The following is a 20,757-nucleotide window of genomic DNA, read 5'->3' on the forward strand; positions in this document are numbered from 1 at the left end:
CTATGGTTTCAAGAAGTTGGTGCTTTAATACTTGATTAAGGGTCATCAATGCAAGTTCAAGGGAGGTTGCAATGGATATCCACCACTAATACCTTCATAGTGAAGGGATACAAGAAGAAGAAGAAGAAGAAGAAGAAGAAGAAGAAGCAGAAGAAGAAAAAGAAAAAGAAAAAGAAAAAGAAAAACAACAAGGGTTTGGGGTAAGAATGGGATCTCACTCAAGATTGTCGTCACAAGAAAATCCAACATGTGGAAGATTCAATTGAAGCTAAAAAGATGAATCCTTTGACCCAATGTAAGGTGGCCAATGTGGCATTCCCCACCTAAAAGCTTCCTTTCTAGCCTCATGTTGTGATGCCAGGAGGCATATTTCACAGTGGATTCTGTGCCATAGTGGATTCTGTGAGGTTTTATGGTGGATTCCGTAAACTTTGTTGACCGGGGCTCATACACAAAGTGGATTCTTTGTGCAAGAAGTTGATGGGGATGCCTATCCTTTTCGGGCGTTTCATTAATTTAGTGTATACATGGGTGATTCCATAGCGGGTGATTCCGCAAAATGCATATTAAATTAATAAACGTTTATGAGTTTAGAGTGCGCACTCGTAATAAATTAAGGTTAGGATTGATTTCTAACCAGTTGATTTATTTATGTAGTTGAAGACTGCTAGGTATTCACTTTTGTCGGTTTAATTGTATTATTTTACTAACGATTGTGAATGCTTCAGTTGATGTGCAGAGATAGCAGCAGTGGCGGAGGAAAGCATTGAAGGATAGCGTGTATTCGAGTTATCACTTATATTTTGATGGGCGCATACCTTAGGTATGGCACCTATATTTTGTCGCGCCTATTTATTGAGGCGTTGGATATTTATTTATTATTTTGTATGCGCATGGGTGCACGATTATGATATTTGTATTTGGACATTGTATTGGGTACGCCTGACTCTTTGGGCACCCACCCATTAGCTTTATTTCTATTTTGTGTTAAAGCAAACTCAAAAGCCAAAAGCGTGCTATTTTTTAATTTGGGCTATTATTTGAGCTTGAAGATGATTAATACATAAAATACATACTTTATGGAGCGCTCACACAAGGCATGGGGGGATATTGCACCCAATTGGTCTCTTGTTCATGTCGTGCATGCTTTTTACCTTGAGTTTTGTGCAAAAAGTAGAGTTCTTTTGTTCTTGGAAACCTTCTAGCATTCACTACGCGAGCGTACAGCATCTGATCTGCGCACCAGTGGTATCAGAGCGAAGCTGAGATCGAGAGCTTCCAATCGCTACCCATCTTGTGCGAAGGTGGAGCTCCTAGAATGTTCGAGCTCTATGGTCAATCTCATCGCGAACGGTCGATACGGGTGGATTCCTGGCGATCAAGAACCTCTGTTTCCAGCCTCTGATCACAAATGACCGGCTTGCAACAGCGGAGGACCACTCCTACATCCTCTTCTCCAAGTCATCAACATACAGAGATAAGCCATATCTTTCATTAAGCTTCCAAGCTTAAGTTTAAAATTTAAAAATCTTAGCTTAGATTGAAGCTTTAAAAAAGCTTCAAAGAATCAAATCGTGAATCGGTGGCAAGAGGACGTGTTGGGCGGCGAAAATTCCGCCGAGGACATGAATATGTCCTAAAAATTGGCGGCTGGTTGAGAAGCTTAAAGCTTCTTAGTAATCTAAGCTTACTAAGGTTCTCAAACTCCTCAAGTTCAAATTCACCTATCCTGCAAGCTCTGTAAGTCATCAATCACGTAAATCTACCAAGTTGATCAAGTTTCGTAAGTCTACAACTCTGTAAGTCTCGCAAGTAACCTGAAGTCAAAAATGACTTGTGTTCAAAACTCCTATAAGGACTGTTCCTGCACAGAAGTATAGAACTGTAAAGTTGTTCCCTGGAAGGTTCTGTTCGCATACGTAGACTTACTGAACCAATTTTAGCACACGCAGAAGGTCAAAACGTAGATTTTTCAAAGATTTCAAATCCTGTAATTGCCAAAGACGAAGATTGTGAAAGCCACACACAAAAATATATAAGCCTTGTACATCGGATCTTAAGCTACGCTCATGCCGCTAATTGGATTTTGAGAGTGTGAGGTCTTTTCAAGTTTCGTAGGATGACAGAACAAAATATGGATGATTTGATGGCTGAAGGCGATCTTCCTGAACCTATAATGGAGAAAAAGTTGAATTTAATTATGATGCAGTTGGACGAAGAACGAAGAGCCCGGCAAGCATTGCAAGTTCAATTGGCCAATTTACAAAGATCGACTACCAACAAAGAGAAACCACAATCTGAAGATCTTATCCGACGTACCATCGATGCGACTCTCGAAGCTCAATTTATCCGCGAAGAAACAAAGATAAGTAAAAGAAATTTCAAATTCCGTACTTTCAATGGCACTCGGGATGGAAAAACTCTTATTGCATTCATTAGTCAGTTTGATGATTATTTTCATAAGGAAACATACGCTGAAAAAGATAAAATTAAGTGTGTCACTAATCATTTAGTGGATAAAGCATCTCTTTGGTGGACCGTGGTTCGTAAGAGTATAGATTGTCCCACTACCTTGGAGAGTTTCAAGAAGAAGTTTATGCAGAATTTTCTTCCTCCACAATTCCATGAAAAAGCCATAAAGCAATGGGATCTTCTTCAGCAAAGAGATTGTGAGCCTATTCCTCAATACACTGAACGCTTTGGAATGCATTACTCCAGTTATGCATGCTTGAAGACGTACCTGAAGCGACTCACAAGCGCAAGTACATGTCTGGATTACTTGGGCATTACTACGCTGAAGTCCATATGTTCAAGCCTGCAACTCTTGAAGATGCAATTTCTTTAGCTCATGACACTGAAGACAAGCTTCGAGGAAGAGACAAGCGTCCACAACAATTTCAAGCCAATGGTATCTATGGATCTAAGCAATTCAATTCAAATTTTAGAAGATTCAATCAAGGTTGATTTCCTTCATCATCTTTCCGTAAGTCTTGGGCAAAACCACCTGCTTTGCCATCGAATACCAATCAAAATCCTAAACCAACTTCACAGCCAAATCCTAATATTCCTAGACTTCCTGCCATTGCAAACAATGTATCTAAAGCCAAACCTATAGTGTGTTACAAATGCCATCAACCTGGACATCTAGCAGCCAATTGCCAATCAAAGAAGCTACCTGTCCATATCAACTATCTTGGAGCAATGGAAGATGAAGAACGTGAAGAAAAATGCCTGACTTTACAGAAGATGAAGATGTCATTACTACTCCTTCGAATAATTTACCACGTATGCCAACTCGACATTCTTTGTTGACAATGAAATGTTTAGTGCATGGAAAAGAAAAGATCATTTTACATGATGATGGTAGTACACATGATTTTATTTCTGCAAAGTTAGTGAAAGAATTGAAATTACAAACTGTTCCTACGTATTATTGCATTAAATCAGCATTCTTAGGCACAAGGTATAATGGAACACAAGAGGTGCATGATTTAGAAATTCAAATTGGTGAATACACTGAAAGAATGAATTTTCTAGTTGTACCATTACAGTCCAGTGATATTATTTTAGGTATGCCTTGGCGACATCAGCATAACCTTGATATAGATTATTCCCCTCATTCAATTAATATTCATCTTCAAGGAAAACATATTACATTGTATAGTATGCATGCATCTAATGCTTTTCCACAGCTTTCTCATACTCAAGCTAAACGTGCATTACGCAAAAGTAGTAAATCTTATCTAATTTGGGTGAATGAACTGCAAGCTAAAGAAAAACATATGCACCCTAGGCATAAAGAATTCCTTGCACAATTTAAAGACTGTTTTGCAGAAGATCTACCACCTTATTTACCTCCTTCACGTCCTGAAGACCACAAAATAGATTTAATTCCTGGTACACAACCACCTTGTAAAGCACCATATAGGCATAACCAGATAGAGCAAAAAGAAATTCAAAATCAAGTTGAGGAATTACTAAATAGAGGACTGATTAGACCTAATAGTTCTCTATTTGGTGACTTGTTTTGTTGGTAAAGAAGAATAATAATACTTATCGTATGTGCATTGATTATCGTGCTTTAAATAAAATTACTGTAAAGAATAGATATCCAATTCCTAGAGTCGATGATCTTATGGATAAACTGCAAGGTTCTGCTATATTTAGTAAAATAGATCTTAAATCTGGTTATCATCAGGTGAGATTAGATAAGTCTGACATATTCAAGACTGCATTTAGAACACAATTTGGTCATTATGAATTTTTAGTGATACCTTTTGGATTGACTAATGCACCTGTTACATTTAGTAGAATGATTAATCGCATATTTTTGAAATATCAGCATTGTGTTATTGTATTCTTTGATGATATCTTGGTGTTTAGTAAAAATGAGAAAGAACATTATGAACATCTGTCCTTGGTTTTCAAGTTGTTGAACGATAATCAATTGTATGCTAATCCAAAAAAGAGTGAGTTCTTTCAAACAAAAATTGAATATTTAGGTCATATTGTGTCATCAGATGGTATTAAAGTTAACCCTAAGAAGATAGAAGCAATATTGAACTCGCATATACCTAAAAATGTGCATGATTACGTGCTTTTCTAGGTCTTGCTAGTTTTTACAAGAAATTTGTGCGAAAATTTTCATTACTTGCTTTGCCTTTGACTAAACTTTTAAAGAAAGGTATTGTTTATCACTGGTTTGATAGTCAACAAAAATCGTTTGATTTATTGAAACATGCATTAACCCATGCTCCTATATTACAACTACCTGATTTCAATAGGCCATTCTTTTTAGTAGTTACTGATGCTAGCGGATCTGGAATAGGAGCCGTACTTATGCAAGATAATCATCCCATAGCCTATTCTAGTTGTAAACTGAAACCCTCCGAACTTAAATATTCCACATATGATAAAAAATTATTAGCTGTGGTACAAGCTTTAAGACAATGGAAACATTACTTAATGGGTTATGAGTTTATGATTAAGACTGATCAACAAAGTATTAAACATTTACTTAGTCAACCTCAAATATCTGACCGACATATCAAATGGGCAGCTTTTATTCAGAGTTTTCGTCCAATTATTCAATATCAACCAGGTAAAGAAAATGTAGTGGTGGCCGATACATTAAGTAGAAGACCAACCATTCATAATATCTTTGTTATATCATTTGATTCTCTAACTCCTATGAAAAATACTTATCATCAGGACATTACTTTTCATGCTGATTGGAATAAATTAGTTGGAAATAACTGGATTCCTATTGATTCACTATCTTATCATAATGGATTCATGTTTTATGAAAAGAGATTATGTATTACAGTTCCATTTAGATCTTTTGTTTTGAATGAGATTCATTGTCCTCCATATCAAGGTCATAGAGGTATCATATCTACTTTACGTACATTGACTGAAGATTTTTATTGGCCACATATGGACATTGATGTATCTAACTTTGTTTCTGAATGTCTGATTTGTCAAAGAGTTAAGAGACATCATGGTAAACAGTATGGATTACTTATGCCTTTATCTATTCCATTAAGACCATGGGAACATATTTCTATGGATTTTACTACTAGTTTACCTAATATTAAAGCTAACCATGGCATGATTTGGACTGTAGTAGACATGTTTAGTAAACAAGCATATTTCATTCCATGTAAGAAAAGTTTAACAGCATCTCAGGCATCACAATTGTTTTTGAAAACTATTTTCACTAATCATGGATTACCAAAAGTTATTATTTTTTATCGTGATTCTAGATTTTGTAACAACTTTTGGATTATTTTGTTTGCTAACCTAGGAACAAAGATTGATTTCTCATCTGCATTTCATCCTAAAACTAATGAACAAACAGAAGCCACTAACAATACTATTTTAGATATTTTACGTGCTTACACTATTTCTAAACCACAGACATGGGACACACATTTGCATTTACTACAATTTGCATATAACAATACACCACACACATCACATCTACAAAGAAAGCACCGTTTGAAGTGATTTATGGTTATAGATTGTCTACATCTATTGCATCTTTATCAAATAGAATTCAGAGTGCTGATGATATTGCTACTATGCATGCTACTATTTTTGATGAGGTTAAAGACAAAAATATCAAAGCCCAGCAATCACATACCAAACAAGCCAATAAGAAAATACAAGCAATGAATTTTAAAGTTGATGACTATGTTTGGTTGAGAATAGAAAAACATAGATTACAAAGTATAGATAAACACCCAGTTGTGAAATTAGCACCTAGATTCTATGGACCATTTAAGATCATTCATAAAATCAATGACAATGCATTCAAGTTAGAATTACCACCACACTGGAAAATTCACAACACATTTCACATTAGTTTATTACAACCCTTTAGAGGCCAATTACCTGTACACCCTGTTTACGAAAACCCACCTTTATTAGATGAACAGACTGAAATACTTGAACTTGAAACTATTCTAGATACAGACTTTATGACCATTAGAACTGGCCGAAGATATTCTAGATATTTAGTCAAATTTAAAAACCATCTTGTAAAGGAAGCCCAATGGATGCACGCTAGAGATTTAAATGCTTTCCCCACTCTGTTAGCTCCACATTGAGCTAATAGCAATTGAGGTCGATTGCTATCCCACCTCGGGGGTATGATGCCAAGAGGCATATTTCACGGTGGATTTCGTGAGGTTTTACGGTGGATTCCATAAACTTTGTTGACCAGGGCTCATACACAAAGTGGATTCTTTGTGCGAGAAGTTGATGGGGACGCCTATCCTTTTCGGGCATTTCATTAATTTAGTGTGTACATGGGTGATTCCATAGCGGGTGATTCCGTAAAATGCATATTAAATTAATAAATGTTTATGAGTTTAGAGTGCGCACTCGTAATAAATTAAGGTTAGGATTGATTTCTAACCAGTTGATTTATTTATGTAGCTGAAGACTGCTAGGTATTCACTTTTTTCGGTTTAATTGTATTATTTCACTAACGATTGTGAATGCTTCAGTTGATATGTAGAGATAGCAGCATTGGCGGAGGAAAGCATTGGAGGATAGTGTGTATTCGAGTTATCACTTATATTTTGATGGGTGCATACCTTAGGCATGGCGCCTATATTTTGTCGCACCTATTTATTGAGGTGTTGGATATTTATTTATTATTTTTTATGTGCATGGGCGCATGATTATGATATTTGTATTTGGACATTGTATTGGGTACGCCTGACTCTTTGGTCGCCCGCCCATTAGCTTTATTTCTATTTTGTGCTAAAGCAAACTCAAAAGCCAAAAGCGTGCTATTTTGTAATTTGGGCTATTATTTGAGCTTGAAGATGATTAATACATAAAATACATTCTTTATGGAGCGCTCACACAAGGCATGGGAGAAGATTGCATCCAATTGGTCTCTTGTTCATGTCGTGCATGCTTTTTACCTATAGATGGCATTAATTTTTATACATGGACCTAGGACAAAAAAACCACATTACTAAGATGCTTTTTGTTGAGACCAATTTATTATTAGACTAAGAGATCCTCAATGATCCTCATAAATGGATTACTTATACTCAAAGCCCTCTAGTACAGTTGTACAAGTAATCCTAGTAGAGTCCCTCTAAGATACTCAAAGTACATAACCTAGAGACCGTAGCTAGGTATATAAGATATAATGGCCATACAAGAAGACACCTCAATAATTGACTGATTACCACTAAATCTCAAAGAAGAATCGTGTTCCATCCCCTTCAACTCTATATTCACCTCTTGAAGAACTTCATTAATCATAGCATCCTTGTCACCAATCTTTTTGTTGCAATGATGAAGTAACATATTCATCACTTTTCCTTTTAGCATCTAAGGCATTATCCAATCTTTTAGTCAAGTCCAAACATTTAGTCTTCGACTCACAAACCTTATGAACCAATGTTTTTTTTTTACAATAATGAATAATTATCTACCGAGACAAACAAATCCTTGAGCATGGTATATGGCCGAGATATAACATCAATAAATCTCTCAACTACTATGTCCCATGCATTCTTTACATCAATCAGTAAAGTATTTCTTATATCTTGAAGTTTAGATTTCAACACCATGGATGCATCAATATCAACCTCAATGTTTTACAAAATTTGCTTCTCAATCTCTTGCAGAGGCTAAAACCTCTCAAGCAAGAGCTTATGGTCAACTTGCAACTTGACATACATCTCCATAAAGCTATCCATTTGAGCCTTGTTAGATATGATCAATGCCCCACCCTCATTAAGTGCTACCAATGATCCATGGTGCTCAAAGTTGTAAGGCCCCCATTATGAGGAGAAGCCAAGTGTGAGCCCGGACATTGGTGGAGTTCTGACTTGTATATTAGATGAGGTCTATGTGACCGGATGGCAAAAAGGTGACCATTGTGGGTCTAATCTTTGGGTTAGACAGAGTGGTTAAGTTGGTAGCAACTCGAGGTGCATTGCATCGAGTTGCGGTGTAAGGAAGTTAAAGGGGGCTCCTATTGTGGGGTCCGAGGGCCACGGAAGCGACCCCTGGCTGGGGGGTCCCAGGGGGGCCAGCGGCCCCCCTGGCGGGGGTCCGGGGGCAGCGCCCTCGGCCCCATGGTAAAGGGAATATTCCCTGGAATATTCCCTGGCCGACTAGTGGAGGCTCATATGGTAGGTCGTCAGCAGGCCGACCTAACGACCTTCGCAGGCTATAAAAGCTAAACCCCTTCGCAGCCATCACTCACTCATCTTTCACCTAATCAGAGTTGTTGTTCCAGCTAGCCTTAAGCTCTTCACCTATCTTCTGTCTAGATCGCCATCTAAGCTTCACACAGTGGAAGCGCAAGGGTGGACAGAGCCATCTTTGTATCAGTTGTTTGGAGTTAAAGAATTTACTGATTCTCCTCTTATCTGTTGTGTACTCTCTATCTCTTTCTCAGATTCTGTTCACTGCGCCGTGTAATATTTTACACCTCATTTGTTGTAATTTAGATAAGATGGAAAACGAAGAAGGTCTTATTGTTCAAGATCGTGAGGTGTATCTTAATCAACGTGTCCCATGTCCTTGCTCTCAATGCAAGTTGGCAATTAGACGAAAACGTCGATTGTCTCTAGAACATGTATGACAATTTGGCAAGTTTCAATCTGAGATCATTAATCAGGCGATTGCGGATTTTCAGCAAACGGTAATTTGAAGTTAATATCTTGCAGAGGCTAAAACCTCTCAAGCAAGAGCTTATGGTCAACTTGCAACTTGACATACATCTCCATAAAGCTATCCATTTGAGCCTCATTTGTTGTAATTTAGATAAGATGGAAAACGAAGAAGGTCTTATTGTTCAAGATCGTGAGGTGTATCTTAATTAGCGTGTCCCATGTCCTTGCTCTCAATGCAAGTTGGCAATTAGACGAAAACGTCGATTGTCTCTAGAACACGTATGACAATTTGGCAAGTTTCAATTTGAGATCATTAATCAGGCTATTGCGGATTTTCAGCAAACGGTATTTTGAAGTTAATATCAACTATGCATTGTACTGGCAAGCTAATTGAAAACCATATACAATAAGATTGGGTCTTGCTGGCAAATTTTCTATCCAGAGAGGTGATGTCTCATCCCAAGGGGGAGTGCACCCTTTGCGACCAATAGAAGAGTTCGTGGGTATGCGATGGATGGAGTGCAGGAGCCAATCCACCACTCACAAGGCCAATCTATATCGTCAATGCCAGAGGAGACAAACAACCTTCCAGACCTACCTACAATCTTGGAGCCTGAGATGGAGGCAATGATCGATGGATTGATTCCCATGGATGTCGAGACTTCTGATCCGCTTAGAGAGGAAGCATCCATGCCATTATATGATAGGTGCCGAGTATCTCGGTTGAAGACACTGCTTGCACTCTTAAGTGTGCAAGAAAAATACGGGTGGAGTGATACGAGTATGACCGAGTTATTCAGGTGCCTTGCACATAGGCTTCATTGAATTTTTTTTTTGACACTATTATTACAAACATTTGTGCTTTTTCAGGGTGTTTTATGATTTTTTTCAGGTTATTGAAATATCATATATTACCACCTGCATATACCATACATGAGTCTCGTGATGATGCACAACATGTTTTACGAAAGCTTGGCATGGACTACAATAACATCCATGCATATATCAACAATTGCATACTGTTTCGAGGAGAATACGAGACTATGGAGACATGTCCAAAGTGTGGTGCTCACAGGTATCGACAGGACATGCAAGGGCAAACCATCCCTCAAAAATTTCTTAGACACTTTCCGCTCATCCCCCGTATAAACCACATGTTTCATACGTCTGGCATGGCGAGCTTGACAACGTGGCATGTGTAGAATAGGTCCATGGATGGAGTTCAACGAATATCAGCGGATTCGCGCGCATGGAGCCACATTGACTCTACCTTCCCAGGCTTTGCGCGAGAGCCAAGGAATCTTCGGCTCAGTCTCACAATGGATGGCGTGAATCCATTCAGTCTGCGCTCAACTTCTTACAGTGTGTGGCCTATAGTCCTTGTCAACTACAACATCCCTCCATGGCTTTCTACAAAGAAAGGACATCTCATCCTTAGCTTGCTCGTCCCAGGCCGCTACAAAGTAAAAAATATGGACGTGTATCTTTATCCATTAGTTGATGAGCTTAAGATTTTGTGGGAGGAGGGGGTCACTGTGCAAGATATGAGTAGGCACGATGGTCGGCGGTCAGCCAATATTCGAGCCATTCTCATGGGGACGATGCATGACTTTCTGGGATTGGGAGAGTGCTCAGGTGAGTAGGCCTCTGTTCTCACTGGTAATATCTATATTTTATCTCATTCAATCAAGTATTCACTAGGTCATGGTGTTGGAACAGGTCTGGTTACCTCAGGTTATCATGCATATCCATTGTGCAGGCCATAGTTAGACTCCCGAAGGTCACGAACCATGAAGAAGATGGTATATCAAGGATCTCACAGAAAGAAATTAAGATGTCCTCTATTGAATCCGCGAGGCAGGGAGCAGTGGAGACAGTTTGTCTCTTTGAGAAATACCTGCCCACTAGCATGCTCACGATACAAATCCACCTTCTTGTGCATCTTGTGGACGAAGTGGAGATTGCTGGACTATCCATACACGATGGATGTTCTTCCTGGAGCGCTTCATGAAAACCCTGAAAGGCTTTGTGCGACAATGAGCTTGGCCAGAAGGTAGCATGGCCGAAGGTTGGTTGGTGTCAGAGGCGTTAGAGCATATTTCACAATGGCTACCAACGGTGGAACCAGACAATGAAATGCTATGGACGCTGAAAGACGATGATAGACTGACTGGAGATGTGGTGGTTGGAAATGGGGTAGAAAAAAGAATGGATGCCTCAATGGAAGAGAATGTGAATCGCTTTTGTATGTTACACCATGCCTCCATGGAGACGTGGCTCGCCAAGTACCAGATTGCAAGGCAAGATCGAGAGGAAGCACGAGCTAAATTCCGATGTAGTACGCATCATCGACCGATTCGATATTGCGAAGGCATGTAGGAGATACCGCGGTTTATGTCAACATGATGGTTGCATGGAGCCTTGACCACAACATCTCGCAGAGGGACAGAGGTCTCAATGGAGAAGTGGGAATTCTCGAGGGGATGTAGTCCAAAGGTGATGAGCGGTTTAGAATCGTCGTATCTAAATTTTACATGCGACATCTAATTTGAGTGTTTCAATGTACAATACAAAATATATAGTACAGTGTGGTTGCATGGACGACATTTTCGCATGGAGCATATTGACAAACTGCGCTCCACAATGGATTGTGGTATCATGGCAAGGTTCAAGCAAGAGAGACGGCGACGAGCAACGGATCCAAACACAATTGTGGATGAGATGGAGTATTTTGGGAACTTGCAAAGTATTATTACGGTGGATTATCGTAGCTTCTCCATGATACTATTCGATGTGCAATGGTTCAAAGTGGTACTTGGAGGAGCTGGAGCAATAGTTCGACGATGTCCATCTGGATTTCTCGAAATAGATTCCGAAAAAAAATGGACGGATTTGCATGACACCTTTGTGTTGCCGGCCCATTGTGAACAGGTGCATGGAGTCATTTGCTTGCTAATTGTATTACGACATGATTTATGTCACAATGGTTTGAACTCTCTTGTACGTGTTTGTGAATAGGTAATCTTCTATCCAAACCCCCGACAACCTCAATGGTGGTATGTTATACTTTCAACTCCCCGAAGTGCGAGAGTATATGATCAAAGCGATGTTCCGAGCATACATGAAGATAATATGTAAATAGAGGGGTCGATATTGCAAGGGGTGGAGGTCGTCGAAAGCTTGGAGCGAGCATCGGCTAATAATGATGGAAATACAGGAGTCCAAGAATTTCTTGAGAATGAGGTGGACTCATTCTTTTGTGGTGACATGTCTATTGACCTTCCAGTGTATGCGGAGTTATGTCAGGAGATTAACATGGGACCATAGGATACTTCATACTTGGAGCATCCACTTACTCAATTCGTTGACCAATCTCTTATAAAGGTACATAAGATATGCATTTTAAGAGAGATTTTTTAAAAATGATTTATATTACTGTGCTTTGTATGATTTAAATTGATTATTCTAACATCATTTTTTATCTGTACAGGTGACATTTTCAGGATGAGTCGAGGGATGAGCGATGAGGAGTTGCAGGACATCTTCGCACACATGTCTCCAGGCCAGCTCGTGAGATTCAGAGAGATGGTTGACTACGAGCTGTCTCGTTATTGGTCAGGGCGCTCTGCTAGATCTGCTTCAGCGCGATCGGATGCTTCGACTTCGAGCAGACGATCTCGACGCTCACGACTTGGGCTAGAGGGAGGGAGTGCATCGGGATCAGGGGGATGCTAATGTGGAGACACGGATGTGGTCTCTCTGTCTCATCATTCAGTTGGAACTACGTCACGTCAAGGATTTGTCACACCTGTGGGGATGTCTACTCCAGTTATTTCGGCTTTTACGCAGCCGTCAGCTCAGGTGGCACCCCTTTGGGTGCCACTCCGAGAGAGATTACCCCCGTCAGTACAATGGATGTAGAGGGGTCTCCTCGATATGCCCAAGAGCGTGGACGCAAATGGGAGAGGACCCATCTTAGGTAGACTCCTAGGGGTTATGGATATATGGTCGATAGTAGGTCAGGAGCCATCATCATGAATGATGAGGGGAGGAGGGTGATGGCTCGCATGAGAGAGTTGTGCCAACAAGTTTTTCGGCACAACGTCCTAGATTATTGGAAGAACATACCGGAGGGGAGCAAGGACTACATAGTAGCATCCTTGCATGAGAAGTTTCCAGTGCCAGCTGTAGTAGATAGATTCTCTACGGGCTGGATGATGGTTTGCATGCGTGCATACATGTCATATAGATGATTCGACGCACGCAAGGAAATCAAGAGTGGGACTGCAAAGCCCAAGTGGTTAGATGCAAACGACTGGCACCAACTGAGGGAGGAGGCTACAGATTCTCCAGGACGTTGGAGTCAGTAGCGCGAGGCGGCGAGGGTACAACTCAAGGCCGAAGTGGTCCATCATCTTGGGAGTGGCGGCCAAAGGACATATTTGGAGGACTTTGTAATTTTTTCTTTTGTTTTTCTTGTTTGTTTTTTTGAAATATTCTTTGTACTGACAATTAGTTTCTAACAGCTAGTATTTTGTTTTCTTTGCAGCACTTCATTACAAATCGTGATTCGATAGGCCTTGAGACCCGATATGCAGAGAGGCACGGTCTCAATGCATTGATCGACCGATTGTATAGACACGGCGGCCCTGTAAGTCACTCATATTTCTTGTCCATAGTTACCATGAGATATTTGAATGCATTATTGTATGGTGGATTGATGTGTTGTTTCTTTTTCTGTAGAGTCCGTTCGATGCTCCTTTGCAGCGGGACGAGCTTTCGGGGGATGAGGATTTGTAGCTCACCCTTGGATCCTTGGAGCTCACACACCTTTATTTTTTAGTCGCCTGATCTATGTAGACATTTTCTATATATTAGTGATATCCTGTCATGATTGTACCAATCGATTTTTATGCGATCATGCATTTATTTCATGTATCAGTTTTATGATTTCAGTATACATTCTTTTTTTGCAAGCACTTTGTATACAATAGTACATAAACTATTTTGTATGGCTCTCATACAGCACACAGTGCTATATGTGGCAGGGCAACTTGCTGCCTTGCCACAAAATTTTTTTTATCCCTGTTACCATCGCTATTAGCATCGCAAATTTACTACTCGCATCGCTATTGCCATCGCTATACGCGTCGCAAATTTACTGCTTGTGTCGCTATTGTCGTCGCTATCAGCGACGCTGATAGCAACGTTTCTATGGCATCGTTAATAACGACGCTTTTCGCGACGATAGGGAAAAATTTTGTTGTTTGTATTTTCATCGCTTTGAACATCGGTATAAGGCCTATATCTTGTAGTGGAATAATGTCCTATAGCCAGAATGGATGATAAGACCATTGGAGACCAACCATACAATATCTCAAGAAAATAAATGTACTATTGCTAAATGATCTAACTACTATTATGTTCAAAGTAGTCGACTTGAAGAACAAGTCTAGTTACAACATCCAAAGGGGCAACTAGCTTTAAGATACCTCAAAAAATTGGCCAATATGTTGCATATAATAGAAACTCTTTTATTTGAAAAACAAAAATAAGTTTCTATCACCTTCCAAAATATTATCAATATCAACCCATTCACTTGATTTGCATGGTCAAATAATCAACGATATAATGATCTCCTTAAGGCCAAGCTTCACAATCTTACTTTGGTATCCTATCTTTCAATGCTATTTGCAAGTTAAAATTCCTCAATGTCATAGCCCTCTTACATCATAAATTGATACTCCTCTCCCTATCTAGCGATCTAAGTAAAGCCAAGGCAGTTCACACAATCTAAAGGTATTTATACGTCCATTGGTACCATAAGGGATTAAATAAATTTATACCAAATCATGCTTTCAAAAACTTTATGTTTTCAACCAAGACTCTCTAACATAACTCAATACCCTTGCATGGTCTTAGTATGTACGGTCTTGTACCCCTCAATATGTAGCTTCGCTTGAAAGTTGCATTTTGCTTATTTGCTTTTGACATAGATTCTCAACTTTCTATACATCTAAAAATTGTATGCTTTTTACTATTCTTGATGGTCTAGCGGGTAATTTGAAACTTGCATATCGATCCCTGATTGATGAAATCTCTTCCTGTATGCACCTACTAACAAGTTATCTTCCCATTATATTTGCATAGTTCGTAACATTGATCAGTGTTGAATGGATTTATTGCATGTAGCATTGGAATGCTACATAATGTGGATTTAAAGAAATAAATCTCACATTGATTGCTTTTGTAAAATTATCTATGTGTGGTCTTTACATGGTGCATAAAAAGGATACACTATATAGGGTGTTGTAAGTTCAACATTTTTAGGTTTTGCATTTTACCAAGTATTTATTATAGAAACATAAGTTTTGAGTCAAAGGACATTCATTTCCTCGTTATACTTAGGAAAATATTGAGCTCCAAATTAACTCAAAAGAGTGACTGATCCATATTTTTGCCTATTAGAAGATAGTAACTTGCTATCTAGTGAAAACTAAAATATTCAAGTTATTTTAATATTACTACTTATATATTGAGCTGTTGTATAATGTTGGTAGATCGAGACAATAACTAGGAAAAGGGCTTTAGGCTTTACTAGTTAGAAAGACTGTGATGCTAAAATTCTCTAATTACATAATGTTGCTAGATCGAGACAGCAACTAGGAAAAGGGCTTTAGGCTTTACTAGTTCGAAAGACTCTGATGCTAAAATTCTCTAGTTATAACTAGAAATTTTTACATTCTTACTAATTCGGTTATGTTTTACATTCATTATAAGTTAAATATATCTATATAGGAAGTGGTTTAGAGGTCCTTTTGTGTGGGGAAAGAAAGAGAGGGCGGAGGGGAGAGCTCCACAAACAGAGATCGGTGCTCTACACACACGGATGGTGCGCACTGCGACCTTAGAAAGCCAAACTTTGCAGCGCTATGTACTACCGCACTCACAATCTAGTTGATACACTGCTCATAAATATTCAAGAGTATAATGTGGATAGGAGTTTTCCTGGCACGTTCTACTTGCCTCGTGTTTGACTTTGAGGCAACGGCATCCGGGTAAAGTAGATATCTGATATGACTGTGCGTAGCGGTAGTGGATCGGGCAATCTATCGCTTTTACCCCACTTAGTGGGTTTATGTACATTAATAACAAAACTTGCGGGCGTAGCCTGGGGAGTCGGGACTGCGGTTGGAGCTATATAAAGCAGTGCCCGAACGTTGTTCTTCGACATATCATAACTACTCAAACAGAAATGGCGACCAGACGTTGTGCATTACTGTTTGTAGTTCTCGTCATGGCGACAGCCAGCAGCTGGGCGGCCATGGCAGCCCGCGAGTTAGAGCAGCAGGAGGCGGGTGAGGTGACAGCAAAGCCGCAAGAGACAGAGGCGGGATACGGTCATGGTGGGGGATACGGAGGAGGGTACGGTGGGGGCTACGGCGGCGGGGGCGGCCACGGCGGGGGCTATGGCGGCGGAGGCGGCCACGGTGGCGGTGGCGGCCACTGGGCGCAGCAGCAGCCGCAGGGCACAGAGGCCGGAGGATACTACGGAGGAGGAGGATATCACGGCGGCGGCCACGGCGGAGGCTATGGGGGCGGGGGTGGCCACTGGGCGCAGCAGCAGCCGCAGGCCACAGAGGCCGGAGGATACTACGGAGGGGGAGGATATCATGGAGGCGGCCACGGCGGAGGCTATGGCGGCGGGGGCGGCCACTGGGCGCAGCAGCAGCCGCAGGACGCGGAAGCGGAAGGATACTACGGAGGAGGAGGTCATTACGGAGGAGGCGGAGGAGGCCACTACGGAGGAGGAGGACATTACGGAGGAGGGGGCCATGGTGGTGGGGGCTGGAACTAACCAACGTATCCAAATATGCCGGCCACATAATAATACGCCGCCGTGACATCGTTCATGCGAAGCAGAACAATATCGTTCATGTACTGGTTCTTCTCGTTTGAATGAGTTACCTTTAACTTTGTGCATGTCTCTTGTTCCTCTAATGCTTAGTCGCTTCACTCGATCGATCACACTTAAACTCTTTGACGTGTACGATGGGTTGGTGCGGGCATAGTTGAACTCGTATACGTGGCTAGACGAGAAGGTTCGAATCATGGGACGTTCCTGTTTTCAGCTGGTAAAGGTGGTAATAGACTGTTAATCATCCAATCACGGGATTAACAGACTCTTAATTATTAGTGTGCACATGTACAAGTGGGCATGGTTCGAATGGCATTGATTAAAATTCCTTGCCATATCCTTTTGTTTGAGTACTAATTCATATGAGTAGTTCAGCAACCATTCAACATGGATTGTCCAATTATGGAAAACAAATGCTCTTCCATGATGGTTATGTATGCTTTGGAAAGTGCGAAGTATCTCAAACGGTTGTTTTGATGGAATATTATTTTTTATGTATATTCCAACCGCTTGTTGGTCAACACTAACAGAGTGTCAATCGTGTGTAGTGACAACAATGATGGAGCGGGCCACACTCAATGGGCGAGCAGTCATACTTTATAGCAAGTGTGGGAACGAATGAATAATGAATCAACATCATGAAAAGTTTTGATTGGCATATGATGAGTGGGCTTACTAATGTAGTTTCAAGCACATGTGTATCTTGCACATTTCTAAACATATAGCTAGGCCTAGTGGTGTATAGATGTAGCCATATCTATGACAATTGTGCTTTTTGAAGTATAGCAAGACAAAAGTCCCATCATTATGGATGATCGTAAATGTGATAGTCCTATTCAAATCATGTCTCTAGATGGTCACTAAACCAACACTCTGATGTGATAATTAGCACCCTCTTAGCACCCAACATAGTGCAAATTATAAGCACTCAAGATAGTGCCAATTAGCACTCAACATAGTGCCAATTGGCAATGTGTTGGGTGCTAATTAGGACTAAAGAATGTGTGCTCTCATACCAAGCATTTCTTAAAGTTTCACTATGTGACACTCCTAATGAGAGTCATACCTTCTATGCAAGGTCCTTTCCCTCTATACCTCATTTTTCTCATCATTGTGCAACCAACAAATCCTTCGGTTTTTTGTTGGTATTTTTTGTTTTTTGGACAATTAGGAAGGTATTAGTTGTAGAATTCCAACTCAAAATAAATATATACTTATGCAACCACAAATCCATTGGTTCTTTCTAATTCTAAATTATGTATGCAAATTGACTATTATTCATTATAATAAGTGCAACAAAGCAAATCATATTTATATAAATGTTACATTCAACAGTATGTGAAGGAATATTACAATTAAAAATTGTAACCTAACATTATATCTAAAGTGCATCATGTACTAACATAGATAATCTAAGACATAATATAAGAGGACACATGCTAAAGAAGGGTTATTATGAATAGTAATGTCTCAATGGCATAAATGAATCTTACTCTCCAAGAACTTCATGTTATGGAGGAGCATGAGGATCTCCGTTCGAAAAGATACAAGTGGTAAAAAATGTTAAGTGAACATTCTCCAAATTCAAGTGAACGTTTTAGGTGTGCTCTCTATTTTCATGTGCATGAGCCTACAAACTACACATGAAATAGCTAGAACCAATAATAGTACTCCCACTGCAATTTGGATAATCCACTCCTCTTCCATTTTGTTGCGCTATATGCTCAACATGCCTATAATATTTCCACTGCAAAATATTGAAGATCCAAAAATCACACGCAAAAGTAATTCAAAATAACCTCCCGCAACAATAAAATTTTGGGCTAAGTACTCCCTCCACGTGCACTAGCAAACTCCGCCCCCACATCGTGTGTAGAAAGCCGTGGCTTGAAACCGCAAGCCCAAGAGGGAACACCCTTCACGAGAAAAGCAAAAGGGATAATGGATAATTTAGTATAATTTTTTTTTAAAAAAACCCCTCCCCTTTAGCCATTGCATGGCAGGGGAGAAGAAGTGTGAGAGGAGCTTGAGTAGGTGTTGGAGAAGCATGAGGGAGGGGAGCATGCAAACTAGCCACGTGTGTGGCTATCCCCCCCCCTCTCTCACACTACAACAAAAAGGCCTCATAGACGCACATTTAGACGTGATTTTTGAATATAGAGAAATTCTTACGGGCGCTTCTATCTGCCCGTCTATTTGCGCATCTATAATCGCATGTATCAACGAATTTACATGCACAAATAGACGCGCAATAGACGCACATATACATGCGCATATAGATACGCTAGTAGACGCGCTTTTATAAGCACTGGTAGACACGAACGGGAAACAAAAAATGTCATTTAAAAAAAAAGATATTTAATTTCTTTTTTAAATTTGAATTATGAAGCGCATGTATAAGCGAGTGTAGTCTGCATTATAGATGCGCGTATAAACGCGAATTATCTGCAATTTAGACGCGCGGATAGACGCGCAAAACAGAAATGGGAAAAAAAAACCAAAGAGCATGTGGTTGCATGCTCTTTGGTTTTTTTTTTTCCACCTCCCATACATCAGATTGTGTATTTGGAAAAAAGACAATGTACCTTACAAGCACGAGAATTGAAAATAAAAGTCCATGTATTCATTATATATCAAAAGCATTTACAAAGGAAGTTTAAGTGCTTGCGACCTAAAGCGTGGCCACAAGCAATAGGCTCAAAGAGATATCATACATATATAAGAAAAGAAAGCCTCATGAGGAGGTATGGTGCTCCTCTACGAATCTGAAGAGGAAACATCTTCGCTAGTACCACCATGGCTACTAGCGTCGCTATCCCCCTCCTCGCTATGCTCCACATCCGGGTTCGCCTACACACACAAAAGATCAGGGTTGCTTACATAGACAAGGTGGAGAAAAAGTTATAATTAGCTATACTTTTAATAGGAAAGTAAGAAAAACATACCTCCTCTGGCTATCGAATCCTTATGGCCCGGTTGTATTGGTCCTCAGTGAGATGAAACCCTCCTCATAAAAGTGAAGCCATGTCGCTGTGCGGTTATGGCCTCGATGGTAACCTACCTCTCTAGGAGTAGGTGTCCTACCAACGATAGTAGTCTGCAAAACATTTAGAGATATACAAATAATTATGAGTCACAATATATTAGAATAAAATATATAAATAATTGAAAGAAATATAAATTAAAAAAAACTAAAAATCAAAATATAATTACAAACTCTGCCTCCCACGACTCTCTGCCGCCCGATCCATAATGCGACGATCCCATTGTTTCCATTTGGATCCATCATGCTTCTGCGTGCTGTCGACTCTTCACTTTCTCTGCTGCTTTCTTCTTGGCTTTCTTCCACTCTATGCGGTGGCACATAGGTGGTTGGCTATAAGCTCCACGCCCCTCCTCCAGCCTCCGCAGTGAGTCCCTGGCCCGTGTCATGAGGTGGGATCTTTTGTTGTGAAGCATATCCCTCACTTTTGTACGTCCCCAATCATCCGAGAATCACTAACTCTCAGGATTTGGGTACCTCCTATGGACTGCCCTCAACACCTCCTGCCACAAGCCGCTTTTCTAATTTTTGAAGGCAATGAAACAATCTTTATACGTCGCATGCATGAGGCTCCTCATGTACGCCATTACATCCCTTCCCTTATCATCATGAAAGATGCCACCAGCATCTGTAACTCTATAGTA

The 20,757-nt window shown here is 40.1% G+C and overlaps 1 protein-coding gene across 1 annotated transcript; it reads left to right on the plus strand.

Annotated features, from left to right (window-relative positions):
• Positions 1-16,366: 16,366 nt before the first annotated feature.
• Positions 16,367-17,135, plus strand: LOC148008659 (uncharacterized). The gene has a single exon (XM_087674111.1). It carries the CDS (start codon positions 16,408-16,410, stop codon positions 17,008-17,010), a length of 603 nt encoding a protein of 200 aa, XP_087530237.1. The 5' UTR covers positions 16,367-16,407; the 3' UTR covers positions 17,011-17,135.
• Positions 17,136-20,757: the final 3,622 nt, after the last annotated feature.

The sequence above is a fragment of the Lygodium microphyllum genome, unplaced genomic scaffold (assembly GCF_053477565.2).
Source record: "Lygodium microphyllum isolate KBCC unplaced genomic scaffold, Lygodium_microphyllum_v1.1.10 scaffold_97, whole genome shotgun sequence".
NCBI classification, from domain to species: domain Eukaryota; kingdom Viridiplantae; phylum Streptophyta; class Polypodiopsida; order Schizaeales; family Lygodiaceae; genus Lygodium; species Lygodium microphyllum.